The sequence below is a fragment of the Stomoxys calcitrans genome, chromosome 1 (assembly GCF_963082655.1).
Source record: "Stomoxys calcitrans chromosome 1, idStoCalc2.1, whole genome shotgun sequence".
In the NCBI taxonomy this organism is placed as follows: domain Eukaryota; kingdom Metazoa; phylum Arthropoda; class Insecta; order Diptera; family Muscidae; genus Stomoxys; species Stomoxys calcitrans.
The window spans coordinates 137,675,441-137,698,714 of record NC_081552.1 but is presented as its reverse complement, the minus strand read 5'-3'; the positions used below and the strand labels follow the sequence as shown (position 1 = coordinate 137,698,714).

Genomic DNA, 23,274 nt, shown 5'->3' with positions numbered 1-23,274 from the left:
GCTAACGCTGCTACTTGGCCGAGCACCTGCGTAATTTATCATAAAAACTTAAATTAGTTATTTGCCCCAGAGATAGTTGTCTTCTTCGACAAAGAAAATCAATTCGCAATATTGGGAAAGTGGTCCGCAGACTTTATAACAGAGCACGTCGTAAAAAAAGGATAGGTGTTACATAAGGCTCGAGGAATACAATAAGATTACTAGAGCGACACGGAGCGAGCGGAGACACCGGAATCTTGGAATGATGCGATTGAACGAAGACTTATCAATACAGAATTTATAGTAACGGAAGCCTTGATGGCCTTCCAACCATTTAATTCTCCCGGACCTGTTGGAATATTTCCGGCGTTACTACGGAAGATGGCCACTGTATCACAGAGGTAAGCATGTCCGCCTATGACACTGGGTTCAAATCATGGCGAGACTATCGGGGAAAATTTTTACCGGTGGTTTTCACCTCGTAATGCTGGCAACATTTGTGAGGTATTATGCCATGCAAAAACTTCTCTCCAAGGAGGTGTCGCACTGCGACACGCCGTTTGGATTCGTCTTTAAAAGGGAGGAGCTTAAACTTCAATCGGACTGCACTCATATGTGAGAAGATGGACCCTGTTCCTTAGTGGAATATTCATTGACAAATTTGCATTTCTACTTCAGAAGGAGGCCAAATATCTGGTGCCCCATCTGGTCACTATTTTCACAACGTGCCTAGGACTTGCATATACTCTGAAAACCTAACAAGTGACAAGGCTCGTATATATACCCAAGCCTGGCTAGGCAAGTTATGCGACACCAAAGGTCTGCAGACCTATAAGCATTACGTCCTTTCTACTCCAAACCATGGAGTGTTTTGTGGATATCGTGATAAAGTGTAGGACATCCAGCATTCTCTGATACAAACAGCATGCTTATGTCAAGGGAATGTAGGTGGAGACTCCCATGCACGAGGTTGTGCATAAAATATAAGCATGCTTATGTCAAGGGAATGTAGATGGAGACTCCCATGCACGAGGTTGTGCATAAAATATAAGCATCCTTCGATGCAAAGGCCATTGGCGGTATGCTTTGACATCGAGGGGGTTTGACAATGTGCGAACCAACACACTGATCCAAGCCCTATGCCAGTACCGGGTAGACCGGTTCCTAAGGAACAGGTGAGTAATTGTGAGTGCCATGACATGAACATAAGAGAGAAAGTGGCACAGGCACGCCGCAGGAGGGTTCAAATCCTTCCCTGAGGTGGGATTTGCACCCGTCCGCTAGGATCTAAATCGGCTATGCACAAGTGCCGAAAGGGTCTTGAAGGTGGCATACGACTGAACTTGGCCAAGGGGTCTCAATGTTAGCCCAGAGACGACTGAATCTGCCTGTTCACGAAAATGGGCCAACTTGACTCACCATGTTTCCTCAATCAACTTCGATATCTGACAAGGTCAACTACTAAAAAGTGATATTGGCCAGGAAACTGAATTGGAAGTGTCACATTCAGGAGCGCACTGGCTCGAAATGGGGCCTGAATCCAAGAATAGTCCACTGGGTCTACAGAGCGGGATAAGACCAATACTAACTTATGCCTCAGTAGCTTGGTGGACTGCGATAGAGAAAAAGAGCATCGTAAGGATATTACAACAGGTTCAGAGAACATGTTGTCTTAGCATAGATGGAGCGATGAGGACCACGCCCACTAGGGCGCTGGAGACTATTCTAGATATTCTGTCAGAGGCAGAGTCTTGGATTAACGGATCTCTGGTATTGCCATGTGGAAGATCATGCTATACAGCTGCATCAAGGCTAAAGAACAGAACGGGTCTGTGAGTCTACATTGAGAACCCAAAGGCTGAGATATATATTTGACTGCCTGACGATAATATGGCCCTGCAGGAGGAGATCCGAGCGATCAAGTAATGCGTAAGGTGGTGTGAGGTCTGAGGATGGCACGATCCACACCGTTTGGGTTCCGGGCCACAGCGGAATAGGGGGGAATGAAAGAGCGGACGATTTAGCAGTGAAGGCTAGAGAACAGCCGTCAATAAACTTGGTTAACACGAAGCCTTTCATGGCGACGCAGTCCGAGTTAAGGGCGTGGGCGATAAACGCGAATCTAACACTGTGGAAACGGTTGGTACAACCCGACCAAAACTTTTTTCTTGTTTTTTTTTTATTAAAAGTGGATTATTTTCATACTTAAATTCTGGCAATTAATTATAAAATGATGAGCTCGGATTGGTTTGGCAAAATTTGATTAAGACAGTGATTTAACCATTACATCGGCAAGTTTTAAGAAATGTCCTTGAATCTTCTCGACGACCACGAAGAAGAAGAACCTGCTAGCAAAATCAAAATCACACCAACTTTTCTCCGAGTTCCTTAAATTTTTTGAAAACCTGAAACTGTAAAATCCTCATTTTTGGTCCGATCTTTACAAAATTTGATATGAAGTGCTTTTTTCGCAATATGTGTGCAAAATTTCATCAAAATCGGTTCAAATTTAGGTATATCTTCCATATGTATCTTTCATTCAACGTGGCCTTTTAAGGCTTTTGTGTCCAAACTTTTGGTCCGATCTTTTTTAAAAAATTTAGCATGAGGTGTTTTGTTTAATGTCTTGATACGTCTCATATATACATATCTTTCATCCGATGATGATGTATTCTATTTAACGTAATATTGTGTGCAAAACTTCATCAAAATCGACTCAGATTTAGACATAGCACCCATATATACAGCGGTCAAAAAAAGTATTCATCATTAGCAAAATTGATAATAAATTCACTTATTTTGTGTAATTGAAGAAAATTTAAAGTAAACAAATAATGCAGTTTTATGCAATAGTTTATTTTTCGTAATATGTTTTAAAATAAATTCAAAAAATAAATTTAATTAGCGCAAAAAATGCAATTTTATATAATAACACCAAAAACAGAACAAAAAAAGTATTCATCATTGATGTGCTATCATCAAAGTCAAATTCAAATATTATTTGGGAATCCCCCTTTTCTGTTTTATTTAGTAAAGGAGGCTTTGCCCTTGACAGCAAATATTTAATTTCATTGAAAATATAGTTTTTGTCAAAATGGGTCGTAAGCAAAACGAGGTTTCTGATGAGGTAAAAGTTTTGATAATAAAACACCACAGGAATGGTTTAACTCAAAAAACTATCAGTGAAATATTAAATAGACCACGATCTACTATACAATCCATCATCAGAAAGTGGACAGAAACGAAAACTGTTGACAATAAACCAAGATCTGGTCGACCAAAAGCACTTTCAGTTGGAGATGTGCGTTGGCTAGTGCGGCAAGTTCAGAAAACTCCGAAGACAAATGCGACCATTCTTCGTAAAAACACTATGGAATATTTAGGGAAGGAAGTTACTACACAAACAATTCGAAATACACTCAAAAGGCATAGTTACAGAGGAAGAACTGCACGTAAGAAGCCCTTTATAAATAAAATAAACCGAGTGAAAAGGCTAAACTTCGCAAAAATGTATGTAAAACAGCCCGAATCATTTTGGAAAACAGTCATTTTTGCAGACGAGAGCAAGTTTAATCTTTTTGGGTGCGATGGAAAGGTCATAGTGTACAGAAAACCAAATACAGAGCTTGAAGAACGAAACACAGTTGCTACTGTAAAACATGGTGGAGGTGGTTTAATGGTTTGGGGGTGTATGGCGGCTTCAGGAGCGGGAAATCTTGAAATTATTAATGGAGTAATGGATCATAAGTATTACATTGACATTTTAAAGAGGAATTTAAAAGATAGTGCTGTAAAACTTGGGCTTGGTAATAACTTTTATTATCAAGATAATGACCCCAAACATTCTGCTTTAAATACCAAGATGTGGATGCTGTATAACTGCCCCAAAGTCATTAAAACTCCTCCTCAAAGTCCCGACTTGAACCCAATTGAACATCTTTGGGAACATCTCGAACGCAAATTGAGAACGCGCAATTTTTCGAGCAAGAGTCAAATGCAACAGGTGATAATGGAGGAATGGACTAATATAGACCAAAATATAACCGCTAAATTAGTCCAATCGATGTCAAACCGTTTGAAAGAAGTTATAAGACGCGGTGGTCGAATAACAAAGTATTAATTTTTTTAAATTATGTTATTTATTTTTTTGTTTTTTTGCAATGATGAATACTTTTTTTGTTTAATTTTTTGTGTTCAGCTGTAAAATGGCCCTTTTTGTTCCAATAAATACTATTTTTTTCTTTAAAAACAATGAAATTGTGTACATATATATCACACAAGCACTACTGCATCATTAGTTTAATATGTTTTTATTCCAATTGTCTTTTGTAGACTTATTAAAAAAAAAAACATTGAATGATGAATACTTTTTTTGACCGCTGTACATATATTTCATCCGTTCATGGTCTTTTAAGGCTGTAGAAGCCACAATATTGGACCGACCTTTACAAAATAAAGCATGAGGTTTGTTTTACGTCCCAATGTGTGTGCAAAATTTCATCAAAATCGGTTCAGGTTTAGATATAGCTCCCATATATTGGGTTGCCCAAAAAGTAATTGCGGATTTTTGAAAAGAAAGTAAATGCATTTTTAATAAAACTTAGAATGAACTTTAATCAAATATACTTTTTTTACACTTTTTTTCTAAAGCAAGCTAAAAGTAACAGCTGATAACTTACAGAAGAAAGAATGCAATTACAGTGTCACAAGCTGTGAAAAAATTTGTCAACGCCGTCTATATGAAAAATCCGCAATTACTTTTTGGGCAACCCAATATATATATATATATATATATATATATATATATATATATATCTTTATATATATATATATATATATATATATATATATATATATATATATATATATATATATATATATATATATATATATATATATATATATATATATATATATATATATATATATATATATATATATATATATATATATATATATATCTTTCATGCAATGTGTCACTTAAAGTCTTTAGTATCCACACTTTTGGTCCGATCTTTGCAAAATTTAGCATGAGGTGTTTCGTTTAACGTTCTAATACGTGCGCAAAATTTAATCAGAATCAGGTTTATTCAGATTTAGATATAGCTTCCATATATACATAGCTTTCATCCGATGATGATGTATTCTATTTGAGGTACCATTATGTGTGCAAAGTTTCATCAAAATCGAATCAGATTTAGATATAGCTCCCATATGTATATTTCATCCGATATGGTCTTTAAAGGCTTTAGAAGACACAATTTTTGACCGAAATCAAGCATGATGTGTTTTATTTGATGCCCCAATATGTGTATCAAATTTCATCAAAATCGGTCCAGATATATAGGTAGCTTCCATATACATGTTTTGCCGATTTTAAAATCTTATACTAACCCTGCGGTATCCAGAATTGGGGTCTCATTGTAAAAACATCTTGCTGTTCCACTCGATATTTCAGTAAGTATACAAAATTAAAGTCTGACAAGATTTTGACATGGGTTCTACTTAAAGTAGTAGGTAGGCCCAGTGTATAATATAGTCGGCTGCGCCCGACTTTAGCCTTTCCTTACTGGTTTCTCTATCTCTCGCTTTTCTGATATCGTTCTTCAGATAAAAAGTGGAAATGTTTTTCATGTCTTCTTTATATTGCAGCCATTTGCAATGTACGTAAACGACAGAATCGATTATTTATCAATATAAGTCCAAAACCCAAATTTTGCCGTTAAAACCCGGAAGCTCGATTTGATCAACTATAACATTGACTTAAAATATAATCTATTGATAATAGCACATGTATGAAACTTACAAAACTAGTCACAACCAGTTTTCATTTTCATTTCATTTCATTTATTTAACACCAAGCACAACAAGATTATATCTTATATTTTACTGTGCTGGTTCACAACAGTGCAGTTTCATCAAATAATTCCATTATAAACTATAGCTTATAAAAAAATAAATAAATAATTTAATTATAACTTATACTACTAGACTACATACAATTTCTACTTATAATAATCATGTAGCTCCTTTTTGAATTCAATAGCATTGCTTATGAGTTGTATATATGATGGGAGGGTGTTCCAGAGACGAATACTGTTTACAATAAATTGCCTTTCAGTGATTTGAGATTCAAATCTAGGTTGAATCAGTTTGCGCCCTCGATTTGATCTAGCAAATTGTAGGTGTTTGTAAAGATATTCAGGTTCTTTGTTATAAATAACCTTATGTAGTAATTGCAAGCATTTAACATTTAGTAAATTTTCAACTGAAAGATCAAAAATCTGATAAGAAAATTGTGATATGTGGTCATACCGTGGTCTGTTGTATACATATCGTGCAATATCATTGTAGGCAACTTTGATTTTCCTATTGTCATCAGCACTGCAACTTGCAAATAATTCACAATTATATAGAAGAGTTGGGATTAAGTAAGATTTAGCAAGAAGCATACGAATTTCGAAAGGAGTTGACAGACGAGCTGCCCACATATTCCGCAGCATACCACGAACTTTTCCCACAGCTGCATTTATATGATTCGTCCAAGTTAAGGTAGAGTTGAATGTTAAACCCAAGTTTGTTGCTGCTTGAACACGGTTTACAATCGTGTTCTCAATCTTTACTTCAATATATATATATATATATATATATATATATATATATATATATATATATATATATATATATATATATATATATATATATATATATATATATATATATATATATATATATATATATATATATATATATATATATATATATATATATATATATATATATATATATATATATCTTTCATGCAATGTGTCACTTAAAGTCTTTAGTATCCACACTTTTGGTCCGATCTTTGCAAAATTTAGCATGAGGTGTTTCGTTTAACGTTCTAATACGTGCGCAAAATTTAATCAGAATCAGGTTTATTCAGATTTAGATATAGCTTCCATATATACATAGCTTTCATCCGATGATGATGTATTCTATTTGAGGTACCATTATGTGTGCAAAGTTTCATCAAAATCGAATCAGATTTAGATATAGCTCCCATATGTATATTTCATCCGATATGGTCTTTAAAGGCTTTAGAAGACACAATTTTTGACCGAAATCAAGCATGATGTGTTTTATTTGATGCCCCAATATGTGTATCAAATTTCATCAAAATCGGTCCAGATATATAGGTAGCTTCCATATACATGTTTTGCCGATTTTAAAATCTTATACTAACCCTGCGGTATCCAGAATTGGGGTCTCATTGTAAAAACATCTTGCTGTTCCACTCGATATTTCAGTAAGTATACAAAATTAAAGTCTGACAAGATTTTGACATGGGTTCTACTTAAAGTAGTAGGTAGGCCCAGTGTATAATATAGTCGGCTGCGCCCGACTTTAGCCTTTCCTTACTGGTTTCTCTATCTCTCGCTTTTCTGATATCGTTCTTCAGATAAAAAGTGGAAATGTTTTTCATGTCTTCTTTATATTGCAGCCATTTGCAATGTACGTAAACGACAGAATCGATTATTTATCAATATAAGTCCAAAACCCAAATTTTGCCGTTAAAACCCGGAAGCTCGATTTGATCAACTATAACATTGACTTAAAATATAATCTATTGATAATAGCACATGTATGAAACTTACAAAACTAGTCACAACCAGTTTTCATTTTCATTTCATTTCATTTATTTAACACCAAGCACAACAAGATTATATCTTATATTTTACTGTGCTGGTTCACAACAGTGCAGTTTCATCAAATAATTCCATTATAAACTATAGCTTATAAAAAAATAAATAAATAATTTAATTATAACTTATACTACTAGACTACATACAATTTCTACTTATAATAATCATGTAGCTCCTTTTTGAATTCAATAGCATTGCTTATGAGTTGTATATATGATGGGAGGGTGTTCCAGAGACGAATACTGTTTACAATAAATTGCCTTTCAGTGATTTGAGATTCAAATCTAGGTTGAATCAGTTTGCGCCCTCGATTTGATCTAGCAAATTGTAGGTGTTTGTAAAGATATTCAGGTTCTTTGTTATAAATAACCTTATGTAGTAATTGCAAGCATTTAACATTTAGTAAATTTTCAACTGAAAGATCAAAAATCTGATAAGAAAATTGTGATATGTGGTCATACCGTGGTCTGTTGTATACATATCGTGCAATATCATTGTAGGCAACTTTGATTTTCCTATTGTCATCAGCACTGCAACTTGCAAATAATTCACAATTATATAGAAGAGTTGGGATTAAGTAAGATTTAGCAAGAAGCATACGAATTTCGAAAGGAGTTGACAGACGAGCTGCCCACATATTCCGCAGCATACCACGAACTTTTCCCACAGCTGCATTTATATGATTCGTCCAAGTTAAGGTAGAGTTGAATGTTAAACCCAAGTTTGTTGCTGCTTGAACACGGTTTACAATCGTGTTCTCAATCTTTACTTCAACTTGGTCAGGGATTGTTACACTTCTTTTGTGTATGATGATCAGCTTAGATTTGGTAGGATTTAAACGTAAGGCATTATTAACAGCCCAACAATATATTAAATTCAAATCATTATTTACATTAGAAATACATGTTTGAAAGTCATTCAGTTTCGTGCAGGTATACAGTTGAACGTCATCAGCATACATTTGTATCTTACATGTTAAAGGTACATCGGGCAGATCATTAATGTACATGGTGAATAACAATGGGCCCAAGATTGAGCCTTGGGGCACACCATTTGGAACATGAAGCGTATTTGACCAGATATCATTACAATATACAGACTGAGATCTTTGAGACAGGTACGATGATATCAGTTGACAGGCAGTTCGGGAAAAATTAAATAGTTTTGAGAGCTTGACTACAAGAATTTGATGGTTTGCAGTATCAAATGCTTTACTGTGATCCAATAGAAGGAGAAAAGATACCATCTTGTTGTCCATATTTTGTCTAATATTTTCAACAACGTCTATTAAGACAGATGTGCAACTTCTCTTTTTTCTAAAACCAGATTGCCATTCTGATAATAGATTTTGAGAGCACAGGAATTGTTCGATTTGATTCGCCATTATGCATTCTAGCGCTTTGGATAAAAACGGTAAGATTGCAATGGGGCGGTATTCATTATTCGATTTTCTAGTCGGTATGATTTTAGCGAGCTTCCATTCATGCGGAAAGGTGGACTTGGTCAGAACAGTATTGAAAATATATGTTACATATGGCAGCAATTTTGGCATGATAATTTTGATAAATCTTGGATTTATTCCGTCAGTTCCAGTTGCATCAGATTTTATTGAGAGTATGCTGTTCAAAACGTCAGTTTGGTCTACACAGCAAAAGGAAAATGGATTTTCCACTTGTACAGTGTTCATATTTTCATATATATTTTCATGGGGACATATAGAGCAAACAGATACAAAATGCTCATTCAGTTCATTGATGTTTAGATTGGGCGGAAAGTTGGTGTTGGTTTTCGCTCCTATGCCAATTTTACGAATTTCCTTCCATTTAGATCTGCTATTAACAGCATTCAGAAAATTTTCCCGAAAGAATAGCGTTTTGGCCTCGTTTATGCTTTTCCCAACATTTCGCCTGGCACACTTAACGTGCTCATGCAGTTGTGTTGTTCTGTATCGTTTCCATCGTTTGTATGCAATATTTCTTTCATCGATTAGTGCACGTAACTGTTCATTAAACCATGGGGATTGCTGATTTTTTATGGTAATGGTTTTTTCAGGAACACATTGACTATATATTAAGCTAATATAATGCTGCAAAAATGCTGTTTGATCATCCACAGAATTTAACTGATATATAGAATCCCATTCGACATTATCAGTAAGGCTATTAAGAAGATTATAGTTCAGTTTTTTAAAATCACGGAATGTAATTGTCTCGTCTTGTTGATTTATGTGATAGTCATACACAAGAAATATCAAGTCATGTTTAGAAAAAGCCGGTGCAGCAATTTGGTCATATAAAAGTACCTTTGACTCACAGTTCACAAAGAAAATGTCCAAAAGAGTAGACGAATGATTAGTAAAATGGGTTGGAACAGAGCGGTTAGTAGGTAACAGATCAAGAAGTTCCATAGCATCAGAAAATTGCGTTTCAATTAAAATATTGCTGTTAAAATCTCCCGCAATAACAATATCATTATATCGTAATGATATTCTTTCAAGGCACGATATCAGCACATCAAACGGTGTGCTGCTGTTGGGCCTATATACACATCCAATAAGCATTGACGAGTTAGAAATGCCAGTTATTTCAACAAAGAGGTATTCAATACAGTTGCCTTGCTCAGACTTCAGTTTTATAGTACCGTGGATACAGTTTTTTTATATATATTGCAACTCCACCAGCATGGGAGTGCCTATCAGCTCTCAAAACTTTATATCCCGGTAAAGAGTACAAATTGTCAGATATTTCAGGATGGAACCAGGTTTCGGATATACATATTATATCTATATCAGAGTTAACAAATATATCACGAAGTTCATCTAATTTATTATTTAGACTTTGGGCATTGATGTGGACAATCGTTAATCCTGATTTCTGGTTTTTAAGAATTCTAATCATACAGTTTAGATTATCTCTGGAACCATAAGCAGTATTACTTGGCATCACAAGTCAATTGGATAAGCAATGCTGGTAATGTATATATTTGTTCTTCGTAGTTATGAGCTCTATTAAAGTTAGCATTAATAAATATAGTTGTACAACACATATAAAATTTTTGAGTATAATAAAAAATTCTTAATAACAAGAAGAAACATAAAATTAACAAAACTAATTGGGACTTATTATAAGATATTGCAAGATTCATTTCAGTTATCGTTGATGGTGCGATCTGGTGTTTCTCGAAAAAGTTGTGTTAACTGCTCGTTATTCTCTATTAGAGTAGGAGGATCTGTTCCAGTACGTTTAACATAAACAAGGCCACGAAGTGAAAAAACGGACTCCAAGTGCTTCTGTCGTTTCAATTTCAATGCATTTTGAAAAATCTTGTAGTTGTGACTCGTAAGATTTTCATTTACATAAAATGGTTTATTTGAATCAAAACCGGCATGAGTTAAAATCAGTTTCGAATTGTTCGATTTTCTAAAACGTGCAATGTTTTTCAGGACAAAATTTTTGTCAGACGGAGTAGTTAGATTCACAATAATCACAGGATCTGCCGCACTATTTTGGTTACGAATATTATTCATACGATACATCGCCTTTATCGTAGGAATAGAAATATTTATTGTATCACATATATTTGCAAAAATTTGATAAAGGTTTTCACCGTTATCATACGGTATACCATTTATCCGCACGCTACCTGTTGATTCTCAAATTTTTGCTGATTAGCCTTCATTGCATACATCTCATTACGCAGATCAGTAATTTCACTTTGCTTATGTTCAATTTTATCCGCCAGTGTCTCAAGCTTTTGAACCCTGTCATCCAGTTTGACATATTTTTCATTCAGTTTGCCAATCTCTTCTTTTATGTCAACCATACTCTTATCAATGACACTTAAGAGACGAGATTCACTCTCTTTTAACAGAGATTTAAGAAGCTCTGTTTGTTTCTCAAATCTCTTGTCAATCAGATGAATTATGCGCTGAGGGGAATCGTATTGGGAGAGTCGCGGAGTTTTGTTGAGGTTACCCTCACTTATGCTTACTTTTGCTACTCAAGAAAATTATTTCCTACTGAAATTTAAGAAAAATCCTACAAAATCTGTTAAAAACCTACCAAATGTTCTACTAGCTAAAAATGCATCATATGTTTTTATACCCATCGCCCAAGAGTTCGCCATTTTGCCATTCCATTTGCAGCACATCAAAGTACATATTTGGAACGCTACAAAGTACTGGATCTCCCGTTTATAGACGTTTATTTAGGCATGAAATCACTCTGCAGCCTTAAGTTTACAGATGGCCTATATCTAAATATAGCACCTTTAATACCGACCTCTTGATTTCATAAAGTCGTATTTTTACTCAGATTTCAGTGAACAATCATGCCGAGTTTGGTTGAAGCGATCTCCCAATTTAAGTGTTGAGCCATGAAATGCGAGAAAATTTCGCCAGTGAGTTGCCCGGACCCCTCAACATATAAGTATGTATGCAGCTGCCACATAGCCCTGTGTTCCGATTGAATGCATTCCAAAAAAGCCGCATTTCTTACCCAAAATTTATACATTTTGGAAAAGATCCCTTAGCACTCGTACCAGTTACAGTCAATATCAGAATTCGAAATTTGATGCAGTGAGACCTCTTGTAACAGTATATTGTCCGTCGACATCCATGGTTTTATTCTATACTTTTAACGAATGACAACAGAAATGACAAGGAGTGAATAAAAATAAGTAAAAGTGTGCTAAGTTCGGCCGGCCCGTATCTTTTATACCCTCCACCATGGATCGCATTTGTCGAGTTCCTTTCCCGGCATCTCTTCTAAGGCAAAAAAGGATATAAGAAAAGATTTGCTCTGCTATTAGAGCGATATCAAAATATGGTCCGGTTTGGACCACAATTATATTATTTGTTGGAGACCTGTGTAAAATGTCAGCCAATTCGAATAAGAATTGCGCCCTTTGGGGGCTCAAGAAGTAAAATAGAGAGATCGATTTATATGGGAGCTGTATCAGGCTATAGACCGATACAGACCATAATAAACACGTATGTTGATGGTCATGAGAGGATCCGTCGTACAAAATTTCAGGCAAATCAGATAATAATTGCGCCCTCTAGAGGCTCAAGAAGTCAAGACCCAAGATTGGTTTATATGGCAGCTACATCAGGTTATGGACCGATTTGAACCATACTTGACACAGTTGTTGGTTATCATAACAAAACACGTCGTGCAAAATTGGTTTATATGGCAGCTACATCAGGTTATGGACCGATTTGGCACAGTTGTTGGATATCATAACAAAACACGTCGTGCAAAAATTCATTCCAATCGGATAAGAATCGCGCACTCTAGAGGCTCAAGAAGTCAAGATCGGTTTATATGGCAGCTATATCAAAACATGGACCGATATGGCCCATTTAAAATACCAACCGACCTACACTAAATATAAGTATTTGTGCAAATAATCAAGCGGCTAGCTTTACTCCTTCGGAAGTTAGCGTGCTTTCGACATACAGACGGACGGACATGGATAGATCGACATAAAATGTCGCGACGATCAAGAATATAGTATATACTTTATGGGGTCTCAGACGAATATTTCGAGTAGTTACAAACAGAATGACGAAATTAGTATACGCCCATCCTATGGTGGAGGGTATACAAATAAGTTATCCCGTCGATTTTTTCACCTAATTGAGGTCACCCTACCAACCTACCAAGAGAATAAAAACCTACCAATTTTGGTAAGAACCTATCTAAAACGGCAACATTAGCCACAACTTTTGGTTTTCATTAACAATTTGGCTTTGTTAAGAGAATACATTTCTAAGACAGTATCCGCAAATTCAAAATGGACTTTGTAAAAATATATGTAAGGGTGGCCCATAGCTAAATTAAAAACATATTGTGATTATTTTTCTATTTATTACTAAATCTATTTTATATGGTATGTCCTTGTAAATGTGTATGTGTGTAAAAGAAGCATAATATTAAAATTCTTTTTATGGAAAAACTAAAAAATCCCTGTTATGGAGTTACAACTACGGTGAAATTCTATATCAAACGTTAAATTCCACCGAGTATTTGAATGCGTGTGTGTGCTTTCCAGTTATCATCATTTTGTACAACTAGCTTCGAATTCATTGTCTCCATTGCAGTAAGTTCTGGATAAATCTGTAGTTTCACTGGCCTTTATGGCATCACTATTAATGGAAGCTTCAGTCTTAGTTCTAGTATTTGGATTTTGTAATGATTTTTTGCCATTTGCAGGTTCCTCTGCATTCTCATTCTGGTTCCCCCTTCTAGTTTTATTTCTGCTTTAAACTCTCTTATATCATCTATAGGAACTTTCACGTTTGCTGTTGCCCTTTGTTGAGTCGTTGGTTCTGTTTCTTCGGGCATTTCCGTTTTTGGTTTATTGGTAACATCTGTATAGCTGATATCGTTTGAGGATTTTTTGCATTTTCCTTGCTTACCATGTTTATGACATTGATGTTTATGTTTATGGCCATGACCATGAGCATGGCCATGCCCGAGTCCATGACCATCGCAATGGTGATGACACTTTTTAGATTTTTTGCCTTGGGCCGTATCACGATTTGGGGTTGCACTAATCTCACGTGAATCGGGTAGTGAATCTAGGCCACATACTTTATCTGCGCAACCAAGATTCTGACATTGTATTAGGGCTGTATGGTAATATAGGCTATTCTATGATCATGAAAATAAGACCGCAAATTTTCAATAGTCTTCTCATAGAATTTATGACTTTTAAAAATTATGTGTATTGTAGCGATGTAACTGTGTGAAGATAGTTGCCATATATGAAGATCATGATAGCTGACAATTTGGGGGAATTTAGTCAAAAGAGTTCTCTCAAACTTGTCCATATCAAAACTGCCGGCAATTGTCTGTAGTAAGATCATACAGGCTTCTTTCACTGAAAGTAAAAAAAATATATCAAAAAGTTAGCAAAAATTAAAAGAGTTTTAAAAATTTGTTTGTTTTTTTTTTAAGAATTACAAATTGTTTAGACATGTCAAGTTTTGCAACTGCTTTCGTTTTTGAAGGTTTTTTGGCCCACCCTAGTAAAATTTACAGGAAATTTAAAAATTGTGTTCTTTAAAATTGTTTTTTTGTTTTTGTTGATTTGTTTCTTCTCTCTAAGCTGGAAATAAAAACGTCTCCATATCAAATAAGAAATGTTATCCCCAGATTCTTAACAAATCAATTTCAAATCAATTTTTTTCCATTAACATTCCACTAAGGAACAGGGGCGAACTTCTCAAGAATGGCGTAGTACCTCACAAATGTTGCCAGCATTAGGATGGAGAAAACTACTGCTGAAAATTTTTACCGATGGCCTTCAGCGTCATAGGCGGACATGTTAACCTCTGCGCTACGGTGGCCTCCAAGGTATAACAAACGAAATATGCGTTCGCTTTTTTGAGGAACTCGGAATTTTTCTGAAAACTATTTTTGAATCGAAATTTCGCAATTAATAAAATTAGTTTACTGTGCAGTTAAGCTAAACATAAAAAATGCATCTAAGCGAGTGATGCGGACACAATATTGTGTCCCAGCCTGCGGGACCGTATTATGGTCAGGCAGTCGAAAACAAGTCGCAGTGTCTGGGTTCTCAATGTAAACCCCAATCCCACTCTGTCTTCCAGCTTTGATCCATCTGTGTAGCAGAGTTCCGTCAATCCAAGACTGGCCGCTGTCAGCAGTGCCTCGCACTCGAACTCAAGTGTCGTGATAGGTAAATGCAAATTGCAAATTTTGCCCATGAACATTCCACAAAGGAACAGGGGCAAACTTCTCACATATCAATGAGTGCAGTCCGATTCAAGCTTAAGCTCAATGATAAGGGGCCTCCTTTTTATAGCCGAGTCCGAACGGCGTGCCACCGTGCGACACCTCTTTGACGAGAAGTTTTATATGGCATAGTACCTCACAAATGTTGCCAGCATTAGGAGGGGTAAACCACCGCTGAAACATTTTTTCGGATGGTCTCGCCAGGATTCGAACCCAGGCGTTCAGCGTCATAGGCGGACATGCTAACCTCTGCGCTACGGTGGACTCCTCATGGTCATGACAGGTATCCAGATTTTGTATTGTCGCCTCTATTATACCGCGATTGACCTGCTTCTTACTTCTGTCCATTCTCCCATCTTCTTAAGTCTTATAGCCTATATATCTACGGGTCGGATATCTAGAATAGTCCCCAGTGCCCTAGTGGGCGTGGTCCTCATTGCTCTGCCTTTGTCAAGACACTTTCTCCATCGTAGTCCACCAATCTACTGAGGCGTAAGTAAGAATTGGTCTAATCACTCTCCTTTACAGTCAATGTACTATCCTCGGATACATGGCCCATCTACATAGTGCCCAACATCTGTGTGCGCCTTCTTAGTACGCTCCTTAATGTGACACTTCCAATTCAGTTTCCCGTGCGAGATCACTCCTAAGTATTTGACCATGTCAGAAATCGAAACCGTTTTGTTGAGGAAATGCGGTGCGTCCAGTTAGCCCACCTTCGTCTTCCTCGTGAACAAGTCGATTTCAGCCTTTTCTGGGTTAACATTGAGACCCCTAGGCCTGGTCCAGTCGCATGTTTATCTATGGGCCCTTTCGGGACTTGTTCATAACAGATTTGGAAGTAGGTAAATCCCATTAGAGTGGTTATAAAATGGCCCCATGTGGCGTGTCCTGCGCTACCTCTCTCCCTTATCTTAATGTCACGGGTACTACCGTTTATCCACCTGTGCCTTAACCACTTCTGTAATGACTAAGGAAAATTCATATTATTTATGTTGTGCACTTATCACTCCTAGCGAATCGCTTCGTGTGTACAATTGGCGAAGATTCTCAGATTGGAAAACCAAATCGCGATTACAGTTAGTCTTTCCCGAGAATCGCCTCAGTTTTTATCCGCGACTGGAGCGTTTTTCAGGGGAATAATATGATGGTTAATCCCCATTACTTTGCTTTCAGCTAATAATAATAATTTTCAACATTAAATACATTACAAAATCTAACGTTCTAATTTTACAGTGCTGTGTTTACATGGACGAATTTATTGGTTGTTGTCGTTGAGTTGGACGGAAATGAATCAGAAGCTCTTGATCTTGTGCCACTGGTTACAAACACTGTTTTAGAGGAGCATCAACTAATAGTTGGGGTTGTTGTTGTCGTGGATCCAGGTAAATATGGAAATTTAATCTCCTTTTTTATTCCATTTTTTATGTATTCGAATTTCGAATAATGCACATGCCATTCTAGAGTGGTATTGACTAATAAAAACATTTAAAAAAAAGTGATTAATTGCTTACATAATGACATGTGATTGGTAAAAAAGTCGTATGTTTAAAAATTTAAAATTGTTATTTAATACCATAAACGGTATGTATCTGTTTCTACAAAAAGCAAGTTGATACAGTGTTCTCTTTCACACACATGTAATCCGTAGAGAAGGGCAAATGAGTCAAATATTTGTGCGCATACTCTACTGAATACAAAAAGGACACCACAAATAACCTAACACAATCATGTGTTCATTTAGTGCGTCTTTGATGTTATTCAAGAAAACACGTGGTTAAAGGAAAAAGACATAAAAAATGCACTGAACGAAACGGAACTATGCAAATTTACACAAGAGCAATGGACTAGATATAGCAATATCAAATCTAAGGTAGGACAGACACACAATTGCAAAATCGAGAAACTGAAAGCAGAGAAGTTTTTGAAATTCGGGTTGAAACTTAACGAGGACTGGTTTATAAACTACACAAATATAGAATTTATTATATACCACAAATGGATCCTAACATTGGGAAACAATTCGCACTATCATTGGGAAACAAATTCGCAAAATGGACAAATAGAATTTCGGACTTCAGAAATAATTCAAGAAACACGGAAAAAGAAAAGTTCATACTTGGAATATACGAAGATACCAGAAAATGTATCAAAAAGCACAAGGATATTATACGGATAATGACGGCCGATAAAGGTAATAAAACAGTGATATTGTACAAAGAAGACTAAAACAACAAAATGGAAAAACTGTTAGAGGACAAGAACACGTACAAGACTGTAAGGGAGGATCCTACAATGAAATAAGAAAGGACGAACAATAATATCGTACAAGAACTGTATAAGAATAAAAACGTAACAAAATCGGAAAGATCGAAGTAAGTTTGCAATTCAGCCTTGGCTCCACAACTTTACGGTTTGCCGAAAATACATTAGGACAAAGTACCTCTTAGATCTATTTCTTCTTCAACGAAAGTGCCATGATACAATTTATCGAAATTCATCGGTTATACAATATATTAAAAACACTAACATCTTCATTATACAACGTCAGAAATTCGATGGAGGTAAATGAAAGAATAAGGGACGTGATATTAGAAAATGACTTTACATTTACAAATATACCTACACATTTGGCTATAAAAAAACATCATGAGTAAGTGGGAACATCTCAAGGAACACTCTAAGATGACGAAACAGATGTTCTTAAAAATCTTGCAATTCTGTCTCACAGAAAACAACTATTTTAAACACGAGGAGAAGATTTACCCTCAAACATATGGTATGCCAATCGGCAACCTCCTCTCACCGACTATAGCTAACATTGTGTTAGACACACTTTTGGACGAAGTGTTGGGGGAACTAAGAAGCCGAAATATAGAAATCAAGATTTGAAGGAAATACATGGACGACCTCTTGTGAATAATCAAGAAACAAGACGAGCAGGAAATACTAAGGCTACTTAACACATATCACACGAAAATTCAATTTACATTGGAAAGAGAAGTAGATGGCGAAATACCATTCTGGGATATGAAGATTATAAGACAGGAGAACAAAATAGTTACAGACTGGTACACGAAGGCAACGGCATCTGGACGAATGATGAACTACAGCTCAACACAACCTAAAAGGACAAATATGGCAACTAACTAACTTTATGAAAAAAGTGATAGACCTTACACGCAGTATAGCAAAACTAGAAACCATATAAAAATTAAACAATTTTCCACCTTCACTTATAAAGACTCTTATTCAGAATGTTATTCACCCCAAACAATACAAATATGAAAAATCATCGGAAAATAGTGTACCATGTATTCCGAAAGTAAGAGAGAACAATGCTTGGGCACCAAACACATTTGACAGCTCCTACTCTTTCTCCCCACATGCCACAGCAATCTGCAATAAAGTCAAAAGTAGAAACAAGGTCCTCAAGTCACTCGCTGGCAGCACTTGGGGTGCAGACAAAGAAACCTTGTTGACCACGTACAAAGCAATTGGCCGGTCTGTGGTAAGTTATGCAGCGCCAGTGTGGTGACGTCAACTTTGTGACGCGCACTGGAATAATATTCAGATCTGTCAGAATGCCGCCCTCCGAACTGCGACGGGCTGTCTCCTCAGTTCTCATGTGGACCACCTCCATCAGGAGACAAAGATCCTACTAGTGCGAAGACATAACTACATGCTGTCTAAGCAATACTTTTTGGGCTGTTATCGCAGAAACCATCCAAATCATCATCTTGTGGATAGATACCCACCGCCCAGAAGCCTTAAGGTAGATCTACACGATCTAGAGCGTGAGGTTCAGCGCTACAAGAGAGAACCTCTAGATCAAGCGGCATATCAAGCGGGTCTGAACAACATTCATGCAGACACGGTAGCAGACGCCTTAATTGGCTACCGGGTGAATGTAGTCCTTGGAGAACGACCGCTACCAATTGTACCCGAAGAAATCGACCTCCCCCGGCAAACCAGAGTGGTTCTGGCTCAATTACGTTCCGGCAGATGCAGCCGCCTCAATTCCCACAGATCTAGGATTGATGCCGACGTGCAAGATGTATGTCCCGATTGTAACCAGGGACCGCTCGATACACGTCACCTGTTTAACTGCCCGGCCAGACCCACTCGACTCAGACCCAGATCCCTGTGGACGCACCCCATCTTAGTCGCGGAGTTCCTGGGTCTTGACACTCAACAGAATCAAGCAGACGAAAGATAGAACACAATAAACTGCTACAACAACAACAACCAAACACAGAAGATGAAAAACAACAATCGCAAACAAATCAAACCACGCACTACAAAAGCTGTTCACAACAATAACTACCAAAGCAGACAAACTGCAGCTAGACAATGTAGTTTACGAATTGACGTGCAATGGCAAAGAAGTGAAACAATGCAATATGTGTTATGTGGGCACCACTCGACGAAAACTGAAAATACGAATGGAAGAACACGAAGCAGACATCGAGAAAGGCAGAGAAAACACAGCTTTATCACAACATATTAAAGAGACGGGACACAAAATTGACTTCAAAGCTGTCAGAATTCTTGACAGAGAGAGGAATGAAAATAGGAGGTATACTCTTGAAAGTTTACGTATACAACAGAGGATAGAGAAGTCGATGAACCCTAAAGAGGACAAAAATAATACAAAGCTACATTATTCCGTTGCAATAGTTTGGAGTGTAAACATAGTTCTGTGATATTAGTTTTAAAATTTTCGCTGCAATATTTTATATTTTATTTATTTAATATAAATGTGTCGTGATATCCAGTTTTTTAATAAATTAGAAGAATAATGCAAATGTAAACATATGTAAGTAAAAACCATAAAAGCAACAAAACAGAACAAAATATTTAAAATGCGTCTCTTGTTAATAGATTTCACTAAATAAACTCTTGAAAAAGTCGGAAAAAAGCCGACGAAACGTCGAGAAAAGGATGAAATAAACTTGTTTTATTTGCATTTTGAAACATATTGACCCTAACAACCCGCAAAAATCACGTAAGAGATTATAGAGCAACAGTGGTCACTAACAAAAATAATAGAAACAAGAAGTTAAGTCCCAAATCGGTCCATAAGCTGATATAGCTGTCATATAAACCGATCTGAACCATACTTGGTAAAGTTGTTGGAAGTCATAGCAAAACACGTCGTGCAAAATTTCATTGCAATCGGATAATAATTGCGGCCTCTAGAGGCTCAAGAAGTCAAAACCCAAGATCGGTTTATATGGCAGCTATATCAAAACATACTTGGTACAGTTGTTGGAAGTCATAGCAAAACACGTCGTGCAAAATTTCATTCCTATCGGATAAGAATTTCGGCCTCTAGAGGCTCAAGAAGTCAAGACCCAAGATCGGTTTATATGGCAGCTATATCAAAACATGGACCGATATGACCCATTTATAATACCAACCGACCTACACTAATAAGAAGTATTTGTGCAAAATTTCAAGCGGCTAGCTTTACTCCTTCGAAAGGTAGCGTGCTTTCGACAGACAGACGGACGGACATGGCTAGATCGACATAAAATGTCACGACGATCAAGAATGGATATACTTTATGGGGTCTCAGACGAATATTTCGAGTAGTTACAAACAGAATGATGAAATTAGTATACCCCCATCCTTTGGTGGAGGGTATAAAAAAGTGAAAATGGTTAAGAAAACATTTAAAGAGTGAAAAAGATGAACAATTTTGTCATTTTTAAAAAATATAAATTTATAGTGTGAAACGTGCCCAGAGATGAAGCGTATTGTAAAAATAAAATGCGGTATTTATGTATATAATATTGTATTGGAATATTTCATTCACCAAATAGAAACGAGGCTTCCTTATATTGGTTGACAGAAACAGAACTCTCGAAAACACCATTTTAAATGCTAAGGTTGGTATCCATGACGATTTATTTCAATACAAAAATATTTTTTTTTAGCTCCTATATTAACCAATCTCCCGATTTATCTTTTTGAGCTCTTGGAGGTCGCAGTTATTATCCCATTTGGATGAAGTTTTGCGTGATAACCTCTGTTGCGATTCTCAACAACAACCACAAGTTCCCATATAAACCGTTCTCCCGATTTAACATCTTCAGCCTCTAGAGGGTGCATGATTCTTTCGCAAAAATATAGCCTCATGTGTTGTTTAAGCTTACACTGATAAGTTGGTAGTCCACTGTGAACGTGTTCAGTTAGTAGTTATTATCCCGAGGTCGAGTTGACAAATTTATTTTGCAAAAAAAGTTGTTTGTGTTAAAACATGAAAACATGAATAGAATTCATTTTTCTTAAAACCAAGTTCAATAACTTATTTAGGAATAGTAAATAATTATTAAAAAAAGCCCGGAGTAAAAATATTATTTAGTTCGCCTCCCATAATTTTGAAAATGTAGTGTTGCGTATATGCAACAGTGGTCAATTGAGATAATTTTCAAAAAGTAAAATCTTCTTGAGCCCCTAGAGGATGCGTTTCTTAACCAATTTGGCTCAAATGAGGTGTTTTGTTTGACATCAATTAAATGTGCTAAGAATGGTCAAAATCAGCGCATAACCTGATACAGCTGCCATATAAACTGATATCGGATCTCGACTTCTTGAGCTTCTAGAGTGCGTAATTCTTTTTCGATTTCTCTCAAATTTTGCACGTAAAATTTTGCTATTACTTCCAACAGGCGTCCAAGTATGGTCCAAATTGGTTTATAACCTGATAAGCTCCCATATAAACCGGTCGTCGGATTTGACTTCTTGAGGCTATATGGGGGGAAATTATTTAGCAGAAATTTTAAACATGGTATTTTTGTGTGACTTCGTATAGTCATGTCAAATACTGTCCAGCCGAACTTAACTTGCTTTTATTTGTTTTCTGATGTTCTCGCCAGATTCGAACCCAGGCGTTCAGAGTAATAGTCGAACATGATAACCTCTGCGGTACAGTGGCCTCTCATAGCGTACCTAATCATATGCCGGAATGGAGAAAAACGGGCCGATGTAGTATGCAACACTGTGTTTCTAAGCTCTAAAGGCAGCAAATGCAATATGCACTTGTGCTCCAATGCTCAAAAAAAATGTTTTGTATCCTTCCATACATAAATTGAAATAATAAACTAAATAATAGGCAATTGAAAAAAATCTAATTGTATTTAAATTTAACACCGTTTCCCAATGTTGCATATACGCATTATCCTGTAGCTCATGTACCAGGGTTCAGTTGATTTTGAGGTTAACTCTATTCCCAATTTTTTTTAATTCGGGCATGAGAGGGCAAAGCCTATAGAAGGCTTTTACTTTAACGTACGACTTTGTCCCCTTGAATTGTGTTTTCCGTTTTACTTATTTCCGGTGTTAATGTTAAGTTTGGGGTATTGATGTATTCAGGGGACTAAAGTAGAATTTTCCGGCGAATGTGTAAACAGGGACCGTAAAAGCCTTTTTTTTTCAAAATAATCCAAAATATACAAATGGTGCAAGTAATTGCAGCCGATATTTAGCTTTTTTGATTGGGTACCCTTCACTGAAGAGCACTGAAAAAGAATTTAGGTTGTGCAAGTCAGATCCACTCTGCCATTCTGCTGAAAATTTCAATTTTGACAGTGATCGTTGCCTCTTACCGTTAAATGTACTAACCGCATGTTCATGTATATGACACCTTAGGTTAGGTTTCGATGACAGTTTGCCATCAGACTCACTTAAACGTTTTCGTCCAGGCCACCTCTCGACAGACGAAGATTACACTATACAAGACACTGATACTACCCGTGCTGTTATATGGTTCTGAAGCATGGGTACTTGTGAAAGTAGATGAGGCAGTGCTTGGAATATTTGATAGAAAGATTATTCGT

General features: G+C 36.4%; 1 protein-coding gene and 1 long non-coding RNA gene across 4 annotated transcripts in view; one reads left to right on the top strand and one right to left on the bottom strand.

Annotated features, from left to right (window-relative positions):
* Positions 1-23,274, top strand: part of LOC106091540 (disco-interacting protein 2) — a 386,680-nt gene that overhangs the window by 337,126 nt on the left and 26,280 nt on the right. For all 3 annotated transcript variants that reach the window (XM_059361286.1, XM_059361287.1, XM_059361285.1), the window contains exon 16: positions 16,667-16,815. In XM_059361286.1, coding sequence (XP_059217269.1) covers positions 16,667-16,815 — 149 coding nt within the window. The remainder of the gene's footprint in view (positions 1-16,666; positions 16,816-23,274) is intronic.
* The window catches only part of LOC106090540 (uncharacterized), a 69,741-nt gene continuing 59,982 nt past the window's right edge, over positions 13,516-23,274 (bottom strand). The window contains exon 2 of the long non-coding RNA XR_001221851.2: positions 13,516-14,552. This is a non-coding gene — a long non-coding RNA (uncharacterized LOC106090540). The remainder of the gene's footprint in view (positions 14,553-23,274) is intronic.